A 17,458-nucleotide genomic window follows, 5' to 3' on the forward strand; every position below is an offset into this window, starting at 1 on the left:
ACTATCATCTGTTTACAAGCATAATATATGTACTTTTAGTTTATGGTTGACGGAGCTTGTTGGCCAACTTGGCCATTAGCCAATCAGCATTTTATCAAGGAGTGAACGCATTGAACTAGTTTTATGACGTCACACTTGGTCATTTCCACCATCCCACTTGGTTATGAACGCAGCATAACCTGTCGAGACTAGTCTACTCTCCACCCACAAGGCACTTCATTATAAATTCTGCCCCTCACCTAAACTTCACAATTTGCCGTTATCGGTAGGCTATTATCTCCAACAGTAGTCTATTTTTACAGTTACTTTTCGTTTTTAAACATTTAATCTCAATGGATCGATACATATTTATCATTGTGTTATTGGCGTGTGTTCTGCGGGCGGTGAGATGCTACAGCTCCGGAAAGGTGACTGCGGCGTGTGACAATATGACACCGCAACACAAAAAAGGCGCGCAGCAAAGCCTCGCTCCATTCTCTGTCACCACTGACCTGTTCAGCTTTAAGGAGGGCGATGAAATCATAGGTGAGACATCATGTAGTTTTCTCTATTATTGGGGGGTTCATGCAGATGTAGCGTGGTTCATTCTGCGTTGTGTATTTTTAATTAGGACGCTGCCACAACTGATGGTCTGCTCGTTGAAATCTTTTTATTTGCCCTGCACACGAAGAGACACACACGTTACCCTTGGTGCAGTCACAGCTCTCCGGCACCTTGCTAGCCGAGGGTCAGGCAAAAGAGCGCCAAAAGGAATTAACAGGTGCTGCGTGCACACACTCGCTGCACAACAGCATATACAAGTAAAACTATACAGAACATAATTCTGACAAAATAAAAGACATACCTGCACACGAAGAGACAACACACACGTTACCCTTGGTGCAGTCACAGCTCTCCGGCACCTGCGCGAGCACATGGACACTCACTCAACCACTGTCACAAGTAGTCAGAAGTTACAACAGATACCCCAGTCAGTGAGCTCTGTGAAACTTGTTAACATAAATTCCTACACTGTCCACACTATAACAAACGTATGGTTGCAAAACAGTACATTGTATAACCTTATGACGGTTTTATCTTAAACAGTTTCGGAGCCAAGGATAACATACCTTGCTAGCCGAGGGTCAGGCAAAAGAGAACGATAAAGTGGTATGGGAATACAGATAACCCGCGATGGGCCAAACCAAAATATACAAAACTTTTACAATCACTTGTATGTACAATATTGGTATGAAAAAGTGTTTGTACACCAAATAAAAACATTAGCTATGCAGCTGTAATTAAATAAAAAAAATACACTGAATTATTATTATTATTATCATCAAATTATTAACATCCCCTCTTGACCTGGCCTATTTGAATTGGTCCTTGTGTGCAATTTGGTGCGTAATCTAGGGGAACAACATCACACTGCTACACAGATATATTGAACCCTCACCACTAGGTCTATAGGCTTTATTAATCTATCTATGGTTTTGCTGTTATGGGTAGATATCTCTGAAAAGTAGATCTTCAATTAATAACGGTCTCCATTTTCTATGGTGGTGTTTAAATCAACTTAACACTGTGTTGTTTACAGTCAGGCTCCTGGCAGGTTCCACTCCATTCACTGGGTTTATGTTACAAGCCAGAGAGGTTGGAGGAAGCAGTCCTCTGGGATCCTTCACTGTAACAAGTGGAGAGGCCCAGCTACTCACCTGCAACGGACTACCTGTGAGTCTATTCCCATAGACTGTATAAATCCATTTAATTCTGTTTATTCCCACCTATCTATTACTACCTGACCTATAGGCTGCTTTTCTGTTATGTTATGAGAGCTACAGTATTACATATAACCAGAGGCGCAACTTTGGTTTTAGAAGTGGGGGGAACATAATTTAAAAAAAAAAATCTTATTTTTATCCAGTTGGATAAACACTCCAAACAAACCGCTCGGAGGCGTCCGCATGATCCTAAACCACACCGTTGCCTCGTTTTGTATCACATTTCAATGATAAAACTGGGGGGGACAAAAATGCAATTTCAGAATGTGGGGGGGACGGGACGGGACGGGACGGGACGGGACATGTCACATGTCCCCAGTGAAAGTTGCACCCCTGCATATAACATTGAAACAGTAATGGTTGTTTAGATCTTATACATGTGTTTATGAGACAGAAGAAAACACTCTATTTACAAAAACAGATCAATTATTCCCTGTTCCTGCATGGGTCCTCCTGCTACCCTGTTGGGTAGAGTAGGTCATAAGGCTCTACTGAAAACTTTTAAAAGGTTCACAGATAATCGTATAAATAATTATCATAAATGTACATTTGCAATCAGCTTCTCTAAGATCAACACAACAATTATTATATAATTTTTACCTAACACCATTACTCAAATTGTGTGTTCCAAAACGCGCCTTCACATGCTCGCACATTCGGAGACAGGCACTACAAGCCAACCCGATTGACGTGGTTCGGCCAAAAATGGTGGATAAATGAGGATAGTTCAGTCAAGCTGTTTACCATTGTAAAAAAACTAAATGTTCTGTCTGTGTAAGTGAGTGTTCCCCATCTCCCGTGAGCATGCTATCCTGTGAGAGCTTAGGGTTCCTCGACAATATCTAGCATGCTCACATAAGAGGGAACAGCTGGCTCTGGTCTACTTATTGTCCCTGCCTCGCCTGACCAGAAATAAATTGGCAATGAGATGTCTTGCTCTGTGGCATTCACTTCATAGGGCCGGGGCAATAGTCTTCTTCACATTGGCAGTTTGAAGTGACTCAAATAAAAAAAGTGGCATATCCGATTTGAAACTGTTCTTTTCCTTCAGTCTGAACAGCCAAAAAGCACATGGAATAAGATGATTTAAGCCACATTTCAAACCACTTTCGTAGGTCAGATACAAATCTGATTCTTGGCCATGCGACTTGTGTCTGAATGGTCAAATCTGATTAATTTGCCCTTAATGTCACGTTCTGACCTTAGTTCCTTTTTTATGTCTTTATTTTAGTTTGGTCAGGGCGTGAGTTGGGGTGGGCATTCTATGTTGTTTTTCTATGTTTTGTTCTGTATTTATATGTCTATGTGTTTGGCCTAGTATGGTTCGCAATCAGAGGCAGGTGTCAGTCGTTGTCTCTGATTGGGAGCCATATTTAGGTAGCCTGTTTTCTATTGTGTTTTGTGGGTGATTTTTTCCTGTGTTAGTGTTTGCACCATACGGGACTGTTTCGGTTGTTTGTTTGTGCTTTTGTTATTTTGTTCAGTGTTGAGTTTGATTTATTAAACTTCTCATTATGGACACTTACAACGCTGCACATTGGTCCGATCCTTGCTACTCCTCTTCAGACGAAGAGGAAATCCGTGACACTTAAGTGGTTTTAAGACGGTTATTTAGCATATCTTGTGGCTTGCAGTTTTGACAAGAATACGTGGAAGCTAACTAGCTTGTTAAAACATTTTAGGGATAGGGGGCAGCATTTTCACTTTGGATGAATAGCGTGCCCAAATTGAACTGCCTCCTACTCTGTCCCAGATGCTAATATATGCATATTATTATTACTATTGGATAGAAAACACTCAGAAGTTTCTAAAACTGTTTGAATTATGTCTGAGTATAACAGAACTCATATGGCAGGCAAACTTCCAAACAGGAAGTGGAAATTCTGAGGCTGGTGTTTTTTCTACTCATCGCCTATTCAAATCCCAGGAAGATATGGATTTCTTTGCACTTCCCACGCCTTCCACTAGATGTCAACAGTCGGTAGAACGTTGAATGAAGTTTATACTGTGATGTGGGACCGGATGGGAGGTTTCAGTCAGTGGTCTGGCAGATTCCCAGTTCCTGGTCATGCGCATTCCTCATGATATCGCCTTGCGTTCCATAACTTTTACAGACATGAAGGAATGCTCCGGTTGGAACGTTATTGGATATATATGATAACGACGTCCTGAAGATTGATTATCTACTTAGTTTGCCAAGTTTATTCGACCTGTGATATAACTTTTTTAAGTTTTCGTCCGACGTTATGCGTCACTTGCACGAGCGTTTGGATATGTGTACTAAACGCGCTAGCAAAAGTAGCTATTTGGACATAAATAATTGACATTATCGAACAAAACAACAATTTATTGTCGAACTAGGATTCCTGGGAATGCATTCTGATGAAGATAATCAAAGGTAAGGGAATATTTATGATGTAATTTCGTATTTCTGTTGACTCCAACATGGCGGATAAATGTTATTTATCCGTCTCAGATTATTGCATGGTGTGCTTTTTCCGTAAAGTTTTTTTGAAATCTGACACAGCGGTTGCATTAAGAACAAGTGTATCTTTATATGTAAAACATGTATCTTTCATCAAAGTGTATGATGAGTATTTCTGTTATTTGACGTGGCTCTGCAATTTCTCCGGATATTTGGATGCATTTCTGAACATGGCGCCAATGTAAACAAAAATGTTGGGATATAAATATGCACATTATCGAACAAAAAATACATGTATTGCGTAACATGATGTCCTATGAGCGTCATCTGATGAAGATCATCAAAGGTTAGTGATGAATTTTATCTCTATTTCTGTTTTTGTGACTCCTATCTTTGGCTGGGAAATGGCTGTGTGTTTTTTGAACTTGGTGGTGATCTAACATAATCATATGTTGTGTTTTCGCTGTAAAGCATTTTTTTTAATCGGACACGATGGGTAGATTAACAAGATGTTTATCTTTCATTTGCTCTATTGGACTTGTTAATGTGTGAAAGTTACATATTTCAAAAAAATATTTTTGAATTTCCCGCGCTGCCTTTTCAGCGGAATGTTGTGGGGGGGGTTCCGCTAGCGGAACGTGTGTCCTAGAAAGGTTAATTGTTTTGAAACAAATGAGTGAATGTGCTAGAAAGCTAAACAGTTACCTGGCCAGCTAGTTGACTACTTGTTTTGAAAGTTGGAATATTTTATTCTTTGAGGCTTTAAGTGTTCTTTACACTATTATTTTGAACATTCAAAGCAACTGGGAAATGCCCATTGCAGGCATTGTTGTCACCTTAGCTTGCTACATAACTTCTGAGTGACGATCACCACCACCCTATCATCCTACACCACTGCACACACACCTGTCATTACTATGACAACTAGCATAGCCATGTCAGCAAATGACTGCTGTCTGAACACACACAAATACGATTTCAATCAATCAAATGTATTTATAAAGCCCTTTTTTACAGCCGATGTCACAAAGTGCTATACAGAAATACAGCCTAAAACCCCAGACTGCAAGCATTGCAGATGTAGATTTGGTCACTTGTAGCTAGCTGTTTGGCAGTCAGTATTTCTAAATGAAAAAAATGTATTCAAAAGATTTGAGTATTAAGGCCTGCAGTGAAAACAAGGCTTTAGTAGGCCAGAGTGGCCCTGCTCCGATCAGAAAAAATGAGGGTGGGATGTATCGCGTTTTCTACCGTCTCTGGTTTGGGTCCATTTCCTAGCACACCTGGAAACTACAGAGAATGGAGCCAAAACAGAAACAACGCTCATCCAAAACATAGATAAGTACAATAAATGGCACTTGCTTGTCTGAGCCTTATTTAAACCGTACAAACAGTGACTGAATGGACCCACATTGCTGCTAACGTAGCTGAAAACGGAACAGGGTAGGTGAGATTAGTTTGTCTGTGTGCATTAGCAGGGCCGTTTGTAGCATTTTGCAGGCAAACCATTTTAGTGCTTGTACAAGTAACATAAAACATGAAATACACCTCCATGGACTGTTCAGAACTATTTTTGTCCCGCAGATGATTTGGTAACGGCTGTCATTTCTGCTTTGTATGCGTTAGCCTAGGTCTACCTACTGTATTAAAGCTGCTACACAGGATTTTTGTTGTTGAACTTTTGCATTGTCATTTCAGAAAATGTCCATAATATATCTGCCCGTAATAGTGGAATGATAGTGTTTCACAGTATTACTTACCCGCCAGTGTTATAATTGGCTGTGATATTCATCTATTGATATCTCCCGCCGGAAAGGCATCTGTTGTTAAAATGGGAAAGCTGTTTTGACTTTGTTTGTGTTATCTAGTACAAATCGGATCAAGCGGCGAATGTAGAAATCCCTCTGTTGTTTCCTGGTCGCTAAAGTTCTACACTGTTCGCTCATGTGAATCATGTAAGGAATCGTTGTACCATCTAAATCACTGTGAAAAATCTTTTCAATAACAAAATATATAGTTTTTACAGCTGTTAGAAGCTGGTGGACCAAAACCGAAAATAAAAGGCTCAAGCGCAAGTCTCCGCCATGTTTTGGGGAAATGGGATGCGGGTGAGGGCGGAGATTTGTTTTGAATGCAGTTTATTGCTGTTGAAATTCACCTAGCTTCCACATAGGGGTGGACATTCTGTGGAATTCTATGTGTAGCACCTTTAAAAGCACCTCTTTGTCGCATTATTCACACACTCAGAATTCGCTGCTTCAAGTTTCAGTAGCCTACCTTTCCTCTCGTAATTGGACATTTGAGATCAAGTGTGCCTACAGAAGGCTATTTGTGTGGTCTCAATTAAATAGAGTATGCTGTCTTTGCATGGGCTGAGAATCACGTGGCAGTTATCTTTCCAAGGGAAATAACTTCAATTTAATTAGGGTAAAGTTTACTACAGTGTCTGAAAATGAATATTGATAATGGAAAGAAGTGCATAGCGCTCAACCAACGTGAGTAGAGGTGCAAAAAAATATACAGCTGCGAGCAACATTGAATGGGGTTCACAGGATGACACAATGACAAAGGTACATTGCGGCCATATTTGAATGTGGTAACAATATTTTCTCAAATCCTGGAAGGATTAGAAGGCCAGCATCCTGCAGTTGCCTCTTCACTGTTGACGTTGAGTCTGGTGTTTGCGGGTACTATTTATTTTTTGTATTTTATTTCACCTTTATTTAACCAGGTAGGCTAGTTGAGAACAAGTTCTCATTTACAACTGCGACCTGGCCAAGGTAAAGCAAAGCAGTGCGACACAAACAACAACAAGAGTTACAAATGGAATAAACAAGCGTACAGTCAATAACACAATAGAAAAAAAGAAAGTCTATATACAGTGTGTGCAAATAGCGTGGGGAGGTAAGGCAATAAATAGGCCATAGTAGCAAGTAATTACAATTTAGCAAATTAACACTGGAGTGATAGATGTGCAGACGATGATGTGCAAGTAGAAATACTGGTGTGCAAAAGAGCAGAAAAGTAAATAAGAACAACATGGGGATGAGGTAGGTAGATAGGATAGGCTATTTACAGATGGGCTATGTACAGCTGCAGCGATCAGTTAGCTGCTCAGATAGCTGATGTTTAAAGTTAGTGAGGGAAATATAAGTCTCCAGCTTCAGCGATTTTTGCAATTCCTTCCAGTCATTGGCAGCAGAGAACTGGAAGGAAAGGCAGCCAAAAGAGGTGTTTGGGGATGACCAGTGAGATATACCTACTGGAGCGCATGCTACGGGTGGGTGTTGTTATTGTGACCAGTGAGCTGAGATAAGGCGGAGCTTTACCTTGCAAAGACTTATAGATGACTTGGAGCCAGTGGGTCTGACGACGAATATGTAGAGAGGGTCAGCCGACGAGAGCATACAGGTCGCAGTGGTGGGTGGTATATGGGGCTTTGGTGACAAAACGGATGGCACTGTCATAGACTGCATCCAGTTTGCTGAGTAGAGTGTTGGAGGCTATTTTGTAAATAACATCGCCAAAGTCGAGGATCGGTAGGATAGTCAGTTTTACTAGGGTATGTTTGGCGGCGTGAGTGAAAGAGGCTTTGTTGCGGAATAGGAAGCCAATTCTAGATTTAATTTTGGATTGGAGATGTTTAATATTAGTCTAGAAGGAGAGTTTACAGTCTAGCCAGACACCTAGGTATTTGTAGTTGTCCACATATTCTAAGTCAGAACCGTCCAGAGTAGTGCAGCCAGTCAGGCGGGCGGGTGCAGGCAGCGAACGGTTGAAAAGCATGCATTTAGTTTTACTAGCGTTTAAGAGCAGTTGGAGGCCACAGAAGGAGTGGTGTATGGCCTTGAAGCTCATCTGGAGGTTTGTTAACACAGTGTCCAAAGAAGGGCCAGATGTATACAGAATGGTGTCGTCTGCATAGAGGTGGATCAGGGAATCACCCGCAGCAAGAGCGGCATCGTTGATATATACAGAGAAAGGAGTCGGCCCGAGAATTGAACCCTGTGGTACCCCCTTAGAGACTGCCAGAGTTCCGGACAACAGCCCTCCGATTTGACACACTGAACTCTGTCTGAGAAGTAGTTGGCGAGGCAGTCATTTGAGAAACCAAGGCTGTTGAGTCTGCCGATAAGAATACGGTGATTGACAGAGTCGAAAGCCTTGGCCAGGTCAATGAAGACGGCTGCTCAGTACAATCTTTTATCGATGGTGTTTATGATATCGTTTAGTACCTTGAGCGTGGCTGAGGTGCACCTGTGACCAGCTCGGAAACCGGATTGCACAGCGGAGAAGGTACGGTGGGATTCGAAATGGTCAGTGATCTGTTTATTAACTTGGCTTTCGAAGACTTTAGAAAGGCAGGGCAGGATGGATATAGGTCTATAACAGTTTGGGTCTAGAGTGTCACCCCCTTTGAAGAGGGGGATGACTGCGGCAGCTTTCCAATCTTTAGGGATCTCGGACGATACGAAAGAGAGGTTGAACAGACTGGTAATAGGGGTTGCAACAATGGCAGCGGATAATTTTAGAAATAGAGGGTCCAGATTGTCTAGCCCAGCTGATTTGTACGGGTCCAGGTTTTGCAGCTCTTTCAGAACATCTGCTATCTGGATTTGGGTAAAGGAAAAACTGGGGAGGATTGGGCAAGTACCTGCAGGGGGTGTGGAGCTGTTGGCCGGGGTTGAGGTAGCCAGGAGGAAAGCATGGCCAGCCGTAGAGAAATGCTTATTGAAATTCTCGATTATCGTGGATTTATCCGTGTTACCTAGCCTCAGTGCAGTGGGCAGCTGGGAGGAGGTGCTCTTGTTCTCCATGCACTTTACAGTGTCCCAAAACCTTTTGTAGTTAGAGCTACAGGATGCAAATTTCTGTTTGAAAACGCTATTTAAGGAAGCTGCCAGTTGAGGACTTGTGAGGCATCTGTTTCTCAAACTAGACATTCTAATGTTCTTGTCCTCTTGCTCAGTTGTGCAACGGGGCCTCCCAGTCCTCTTTCCATTCTGGTTAGAGCCAGTTTGCGCAGTTCTGTGAAGGGAGTAGTACACATCGTTGTATGAGATCTTCAGTTTCTTGTCAATTTCTCGCATGGAATAGCCTTCATTTCTCAGAACAAGAATAGACTGACGAGTTTCAGAAGAAACTCTTTGTTTCTGGCCATTTTAAGCCTGTAATCGAACCCACAAATGCTGATGCTTCAGATACTCAACTAGTCTAAAGAAGGCCAGTTTTATTGCTTCTTTCATCAGAACAACAGTTTTCAGCTGTGCTAACATTTTTTTTCTTCCTGATGGCAACCAGGTAAAACTCAGAAACCTGGTTTGTAGTAGGGACCTTAAGGTTTCCCCTATTTCCTGGGGCAAGTAAACTGAGAAGTCGGGCAAGCAGTTTTTCTTTTTACTGAAAACAACAAAACTGTAAATAATTCCAGTAGGCCTAGCCTAGAATGATATTTATGGATCATTCCCATTCTTTAACTTAGAGACGGACAATTTATGGCATGTATGGCAGCCAGGGAAGTTGAGCCTGCTATGTGGTTGCCTCTTGGAAAGTGAGAGTGTGCTCTGCTGTCTTTGTAGACATGTGTCTTTTGTGATATTCATATGAATATTTTTAATGTTGAATAAATATATGTTAATTTTTGTATTTCAGAATCTAGACATACTAGATATTTTCCAGCACACTATAAGGAGTATAATGACATATGTTGTCTATATCATGTACGGTCACAGATCATAGGGTCTTACAGGAGGCATGTATACAGTGCATTCAGAAAGTATTCAGCCCCCTTGACTTTTTCCACATTTTGTTATGTTACATACTTATTCTAAAATGGATTAAACAGTTTTTTCCCTCATCAATCTACACACAAGACCCCATAATGACAAAGCAAAAACAGGTTTTTAGAAATCCCCCCTAAACAAACATCCCTCCTCTCAATGAAGTTTCTATGCGAGAATTGCCAGAACATTTTTGGGCCTTTCTGGCATGGAATCACCCTGCTGCATTTGAATAAATCTTCATGGATCCTTTTTTTCCCTATTCTCAGAATTCTGCAGTTTCTCACACATCAGATTCACCTAAATCCTCCATCCAGGGAATATGGAGGGCCCCCACATCAGGCAACCTCAACTCCATCCAATTCAGGTAATTCACCCATCCAGTATCTCCTAGCTTCTGAACCAGAATTTTCACTTCTGTTAGCAGTTGTTGTTATTCTTCAATAACACAGACCCCAAAGCAAATCAGGAGGAGAAAAATATATTTATTGAAAGACAACAAATCATAGTTGTTATGCTCGAAAGTAGATGGCAGATGTTTATTCTTCCCTGTCCTCAATGTTTCTCTGCTGAACAAAGAGACAGGATGTAGTTTATACCCAAGCCTAGCCTGTGGTTGACCAATTAGAATTCCTTGCAATAAAACTGGGCCAATGGCCAAAAAACAAGTATCCCGTTTCAGGCTCAATGTATAAACAATTTGGACCAATGAGACCTTGCCACATGGAGCTATGAGTTCCAGACTGAAATTCCTCCTGTATCCCTTACCCATTAATCTTCAGTTCCCCAATACAAAGAAACAACTATTTCCATTGATCATTAATTCCCTATTACAGAAAAACAACAATTTCCATTGATTGTTAATTCCCTCTTGACCTATATTCCTCTGCGTTGTGTAGTTATCTTAGAATATTCTTATACTTCTATTACCATGGGGCCCAGTTTCCTGGACACAGATTAAGCTTAGTTCTTGACTAAAACGCACTTTAAATGGAAATTCCGTCCCTTAATGTTATTACATTGTTTTATTATTTGTTCTGCCACGCCATTTTTACAGTGCCTCCTTTGTAAAAGATTACTCCACCTTCTGGGTTGGAGTGAGAAGTTCTCCAGTCACATACAACATCGCTGCTGCACCCCCAGCTAACAGCACATCCGTCACCTCTACCGCCTCTTCATCCTCAAAAGTGAGTATGATTACATGCACACAATAATACGATTATTGTGAATATTCAGATTAATATAATAATTTGCTTAAAACATTTGCATGCTTTGCAAGAAGAACGATTTCCTTAATAATCTTGTTTACATGGACACGAAATCAGGCTACTGATGGGACTTTGATAAATGCAGAACATTGCCAATCAAAATAAACGTTCTACCACAGCTACCATGTTATTTTTGGGAAGTCTACTTGATTCTGAGTTCTAGAACGCAAAAAAGTTAATAGAACGCAAAAAAGTTCTACCTGGAACCTAAAAGGTTTCTCCTACGGGGACAGCCGCAGAACCCTTTTGGAACCCTTTTTTCTAAGAGTGTACCAAGTATTTATAAAGGTTGCTCAGAAAACCAGATGTTTTAATCGGCGTATGCTTACTTAGATTGAACGCCGATTTAATAAGCAGAGTAATGTGTATACATGACTAATGCCATACTCGGCCTACTGATCAGTTGAATATCGAATTATTAGTGTGCATGTAGACGTACCTAGTATTTCCATTAAAATCCTTAGTACTTATGGTAATAGATAATAGTACAAATGTGTTTTATTTAAAACATAAACTTGTCTTAACAATGTATCACAAGTGTAAGTGATAGTCTCTCAAAAGGTCAAATAGGGGGTGCTTATATTTGTCCTGTTTCACTGTATGTACAAGTACGAGTGGGTAACCTGTACGACTGTGAGGTGTGAAATGGAAATGTGTTTTTTGCTTATCCCAACTCCCCCTGAGAGTGGGGTCATTGATAGCGACCCTGGAGAAATTAGGGTTAAGTGCCTTGCTCAAAGGCAGATCAACAGATTTTTCACCTTGTCGGGGATTCGAACTGGCAACCTTTCAGTTACTGGCCCAACGCTCTTAACCGCTAGGCTACCTGCCACTCACTCTCTGACAATAGTGTCATATTACATTTTCAATCAAACAATACCATTTATTTTTACACACTATTACATAAGTGCTATACAATAACATTGAATATGTTTGTAATAGGTTTCCAACTCCAGCACTGGATGTGGCAGCACTAAGGTCTGTTTCAGCCAACCTCTATACTGTGACCCTGGGGTCAGCCCAGATTGTTACTTCCTGTCTGCTATGACCTCTCCCGGTGATACAGCCATCCAGTTGGAGATGACCGGCCCTTCAGATGGCTACATCGCCATTGGCTTCTCAGATGACCAGAGGATGGTAATGTAGCCTTTTCAGAAGTAGTGCATGCACATCCTGCAATTGAATATGCTTATTCAAATTTTGAGGCACTCGTTCAGATACTTTCACTTCAATGAAGTCGGTGAACAAGTTTATTTTTAAAACGATGAAGAAGGATTGCATGAGGGCAGGTGGAAGGCAGCCAATCAACTGCAGGAGCATTCAACAGTGTGCAATTTTTCTTTTATGAATGTTTGTTTATTGTACCCTGCACCTTCAAGTGATCTGTGGCAGGGTTGATTGTGTTCCTCTCATCATCTGTTTTCCTCTGCATCACATCAGGGAAATGATGACATCTATATTTGTGGACGGGACAGTGGCGGGCTCATCCAATTGCAACACGCCTTTTCAACAGGAAGGAAGATACCAGCGATACTTCCTCTGGTACTTGCTATTATTATGACGTATGAAAAGCTAAGAGGATGATAGCAATTGGAATATGGACTGGAATTAAAGTTTTGATATGACTGATTTGAAATGAAATGTACCCCCAGCCCTGATGCTATAATGAATCACAAAACAATCGGTAATGACTCAAATGTCTCTTGTTTGTCCTTTTCTAGGGAAATGTTTCTGATGTTAAATCCTCAGTGAATAATGGTATCATTAGCTGTTCCTTCACGACTAGGAACCCCATTTCAACTTTGCGATCCGGAGCGTCCAGTTCCCTCTACTATCTCATGATCGTTCACGGGCCCTCCAATAATGGTACAGTATGAGCTAAAAGCTTACAGCATAGTAGCACCAGTACTGGTACAGAGGAAGTGGTTATATCCCTCTGTAATTTTATTTACATAGTGCTATGACATCTTTAGATAATAATGAGTGACATTACATGGACATGGAAGACGGGATCTTAAATCAGCACTCCTACTCTGAGATATTGTATGAATACGGGCCCTGTTATCTAATAAGGATTCTAATGTTGTGGGCCAGGTACCGATGAAGAAAGCAGTCTGCTTCAGTATAGCAGTCATATGTTTCATAATATCATTTTATTCTATTTCTCTTATTGTATTTCACTTTTCGGTTGACTTTGACAGGGATAATCGGCATTCATACTGGCACCTTCATCAGTGACACTAAAGTGGATATTTCAAGTCCTCAAGTTGTTACAAGTGAAAAAGAGCCACCTATTATTAAAGCACATGGTAAGCTTGCCGTTTCCTTGGTGAGAAGAGTTTGCATGCATAACCTCGAACAAATTGTTATACGGTAATACACTGATTATAATTACATATACAAGCTTAAAGATTTGTGTATTGATTATGGATTATTGATTTATTATCCTGTTGTGCTTCAGGTTCCCTGATGTTGATAGCGTGGATGACCACAGGTAGTTTGGGAATGATCATAGCCAGGTATCTGAAAGGTGTGGCCAAGGGGAAACATTATTTTGGGAAAGATGTTTGGTTTCTGGTGAGTTTCTATAATACTGTCCCTAATGTGTTAGTGTAGCAACATTTGATTGTACTTTAAATGTTTTCACTGCTATCCAATTGGTTCCTTTTCTACATATAGCTTGACTGGGAGAGTGTGTCAAGCAGGCAGTCACTTGTGTTTGTGAGGAAGCTATGCTGTTAATTAAGCAAGCAGACTGACGTCCGTCACATTTCAAGTTTTATTAGTCGTATGTACGGGATACACGTGGTATACACTGTCCAACAAAATGCTTACTTGCAGGTTCCTTCTCGACAATGCAACCACAAAGAAAAAATATAAGAATATGAACATAAACATTAGCACGTCTAGATGACTTTATTAGGTGGAATGTTTTTAGTACTAAATAATAATGCCACATAATCTGTACTCTTGGCTTGCATGTTCCTCAGGTGCACGTGTTTCTTATGACACTCACTGTTGCTGCCACCATCATTGCCTTCATTTTGGCCTTCTCAGAAGTTGGAGGCTGGAGTGGGGTATGTATCATAAACCTTTACTGCGCGCCGATTATTATTTAAAACAAACAAACCTATCTGACAAATGCTGTGCCGTCTAGTTTTATGAAACCTACTCTATTATGGAAGGCTCAGATAATTGAAATAGTTAAGAGAGACAGTTTATGAGCCCAGTGTGTTTATAGGGAGCCCATCTGTGTTTATAGGGAGTCCATCCTGTGTTGGGCTGCATCGTTATGATCCTGGCCTTCTTCCAGCCAATCGGTGCCATGTTCCGATGTGGACCTCAACATCACTGGTAAGGGATCCAGACTCATACCTGGTGTATGTCAGTTTGTTCATGTGTATGTAAATCCAAAAGTGGCTTGTTTTCTCAAGTTAATGTATTATTTTTGTGTTGTTTTTTCACAGGCGATTCCTCTTCAATTGGTCGCATGCTTTGAATGCAGTGGCAATAAAAGGTTTAGCTGGTAAGGAACTGTGATCATGACATTGTTTTTTGTTGGATTGTATTAGCATAGTACAAAGTACTGTATCTTCTCAGCCAATATCTGTCAAACATGTTTGCTGTTGCACTACTACCATGTTAGTAATTGTGTTGACATTATCTTCCAGTGGCAGCCATATTTACTGGGCTGTCGTATTTTAACACCTCTGAGGATGGTTGGCTTCTGAAGGTGATGGGGGGGTTTGTTGGATGGGAGGCAACGATGTACATCCTGCTAGAATTCCACATCCGCTGGAAGCGCAATGGTGAGATCAAATACATAATGATATCGATCTTAATAGTGTTAAATTCAGGTTGATTATATAGAGCCCACCTATAATATTGAATATCCTCATATTGTGGATCTGCCATATAACTTTTGTCGGCCTCTTGGCGTATGTCAAAAGCTCTGACGAAGGACAAGAGGCCGACACGTAAGCCTGAATAAACAAAGTGATACAAGCAAGAGAAGTGTGCAGGTTTCTCTTTTCTTTTCAAATACTTCAATATAACTTTGGTTGTTCTTCTAGATCATGCAGAGAATGCTTCTGAAACGGTACGCTGAATCCCACCATTTAATCCCACACATTTAAATGGACTTATTGTATCAGTGAATTAGTAAGTGACTCATTCATAACAACTAGTTTGTCTGCCACGGCTGTACTTGACTTTTCATTTCTCCCCCAGACAAGCATGGAGTTGGTACTGCTGGTCTTGTTTTTCCTTGGAAATATAACCTTTTTGGTGGCACTACTTGTTGGAATTGGCTCATCATGAAGATCTGCTGAGCAATGGACTGAGATCGGAATGTTGTGATACAGTAAATCTTTAATATAGCTCACTGTACAGTATATTTTAAATAATTTTATATTTGTTTGTTGTCAAGTATTTGTCCATTGATTGAGGATCGAATGCGATCAGATCGTCAATTTATACAGTATCCCTCCATATAACTATGACAGACTTTCCATGAGGATAGGCATATTGGAAATTTAACCAGGGTTTATTTACTGACACTACTTTCTTAACAAAAAGTAAGGAATTCTTAACAGACTGTCTTGCACAATACAGGTTCAGTGGACCCAATTATTGTACTGGATGCTTTTAAATGTACCTTTAGGGGCCATTGAATTCAATTGTCATCCCAAAAATGGTATCGGTCAACAGAGAAAAGAATTTCAACAGAAATAGAACATTTAACATTACACAATGGTGTTGAATGTACTACATAATCACTGAATAAACTAGACACTTAACAAAAAGAGATTGAGGAATTTATTCATGAAAGACCGGGTTAAAAAAATAAAATTACCAGAGCAAATGCAATATAGAAACCCGACCAAAAAGAACCTACAGAAAAAATTACAAACGATGGAGAAATCCTTCTCACCAAAGGAGATTCTGAATGAGGAAGGTCCTCCAACCTCATTTGATGATGAGTTTTGTGATATACAGTACCAGTCAAAAGTTTGGACACATCTACTCTTTATTTTTACTATTTTGTACCTTGTAGAATAATAGTGAAGACATCAAAACTATGAAATAACACATGTTGAACTATGTAGTAACCAAAAAAGTGTTAAACCAAAATATATTTTATATTTGAGATTATTCAAAGTAGCCACCCTTTGCCTTGATAACAAATGCTCAGCATATGTGGGAACGCCTTCAAGACTGTTGGAAAAGCATTCCTCATGAAGTTGGTTGAGAGAAAGCCAAGAGTTTGCAAAGCTGGCATCAAGGCAAAGGGTGGCTACTTTGAAGAATCTTAAATATAAAATATATTTAGATCTGTTTAGCACTTTTTTGGTTACTACATGATGCCAGAACGTGTTATTTCATAGTTTTGATGTCTTCACTATTCTACAATGTAGAAAAATAAAGAAAAACCCTTGAATGAGTAGGTGTGTCCAAACTCTTGACTGGTACTGTACGTTTCCCCCAAAATCATGTTAAACTATCTGCTATACAAAATTATCTTGTGAAGGCCTAATTACACAGAACTAACTATTGTTGGCAATTGATTACTTTCAGTCGCGGAAAACGCCTTGCCTCGATGGCATTCCAATAGAGATAGGCTTTTTATGAACTACTGAAAGATCAATTACTGTCATGTTTTAATTATTCATATATAAATGGCAAACTATCACACACACAAAACGAGGGACTGATCTCTCCTACTGAAGCAGGAGCCAGGGGGGCAGTACAAAGAGCCAGTCTCTTAAAACAATTGGAGTCACTGTGCTAAACTGTGCTAAAATATTGGCAAAATGTATTGCTCATAAAATTAAAAAGGTCCTACAGGTAAATTAAGTGAACAACATTATTTGGGTATTAGCGAAACAGAATATGAGCTTTAAAAATGTGATATAAAAAATAAAACAAGGTTTTCACTGGACAGTTACTTTAAAGAATTTTGCTGTGAGAATCATGACACAAAAACACCTCTTATTTTTTTCACTGGATGGCAAAGTTGTGTTTTTATACTCTCACACTATTATCATTATATTACATGACATTTAAAATAAAGTGATTGCACAAAATATGTACAACAAAATCCATACAAATTATGAATTTATTTACATTGTTATTATAATCATACAGTGCCGGCCAAGTATATTGGCACCCTTGCACTTTTATTCAAATAAGTTTAAATTAAATATATTTACCGGTAGTCAA

At 40.0% G+C, this 17,458-nt stretch overlaps 1 protein-coding gene and 1 long non-coding RNA gene across 2 annotated transcripts in view; one reads left to right on the forward strand and one right to left on the reverse strand.

The window, feature by feature from the left end:
• Positions 1-6,304, reverse strand: part of LOC139565869 (uncharacterized) — a 29,188-nt gene extending 22,884 nt beyond the window's left edge. Inside the window, exon 1 of the long non-coding RNA XR_011672992.1 lies at positions 5,949-6,304. This is a non-coding gene — a long non-coding RNA (uncharacterized lncRNA). The remainder of the gene's footprint in view (positions 1-5,948) is intronic.
• On the forward strand, positions 249-16,041 carry LOC139565867 (putative ferric-chelate reductase 1). Its single transcript, XM_071386492.1, has 15 exons — positions 249-525; positions 1,580-1,713; positions 10,238-10,335; positions 11,026-11,155; positions 12,179-12,373; positions 12,677-12,778; positions 12,958-13,102; positions 13,438-13,545; positions 13,698-13,813; positions 14,227-14,313; positions 14,499-14,590; positions 14,704-14,762; positions 14,908-15,045; positions 15,310-15,335; positions 15,467-16,041. Exons 1-15 carry the CDS (start codon positions 333-335, stop codon positions 15,554-15,556), a joined length of 1,713 nt encoding a protein of 570 aa, XP_071242593.1. The 5' UTR covers positions 249-332; the 3' UTR covers positions 15,557-16,041.
• Positions 16,042-17,458: the final 1,417 nt, after the last annotated feature.

Source organism: Salvelinus alpinus, chromosome 37 (assembly GCF_045679555.1).
Source record: "Salvelinus alpinus chromosome 37, SLU_Salpinus.1, whole genome shotgun sequence".
NCBI lineage: Eukaryota > Metazoa > Chordata > Actinopteri > Salmoniformes > Salmonidae > Salvelinus > Salvelinus alpinus.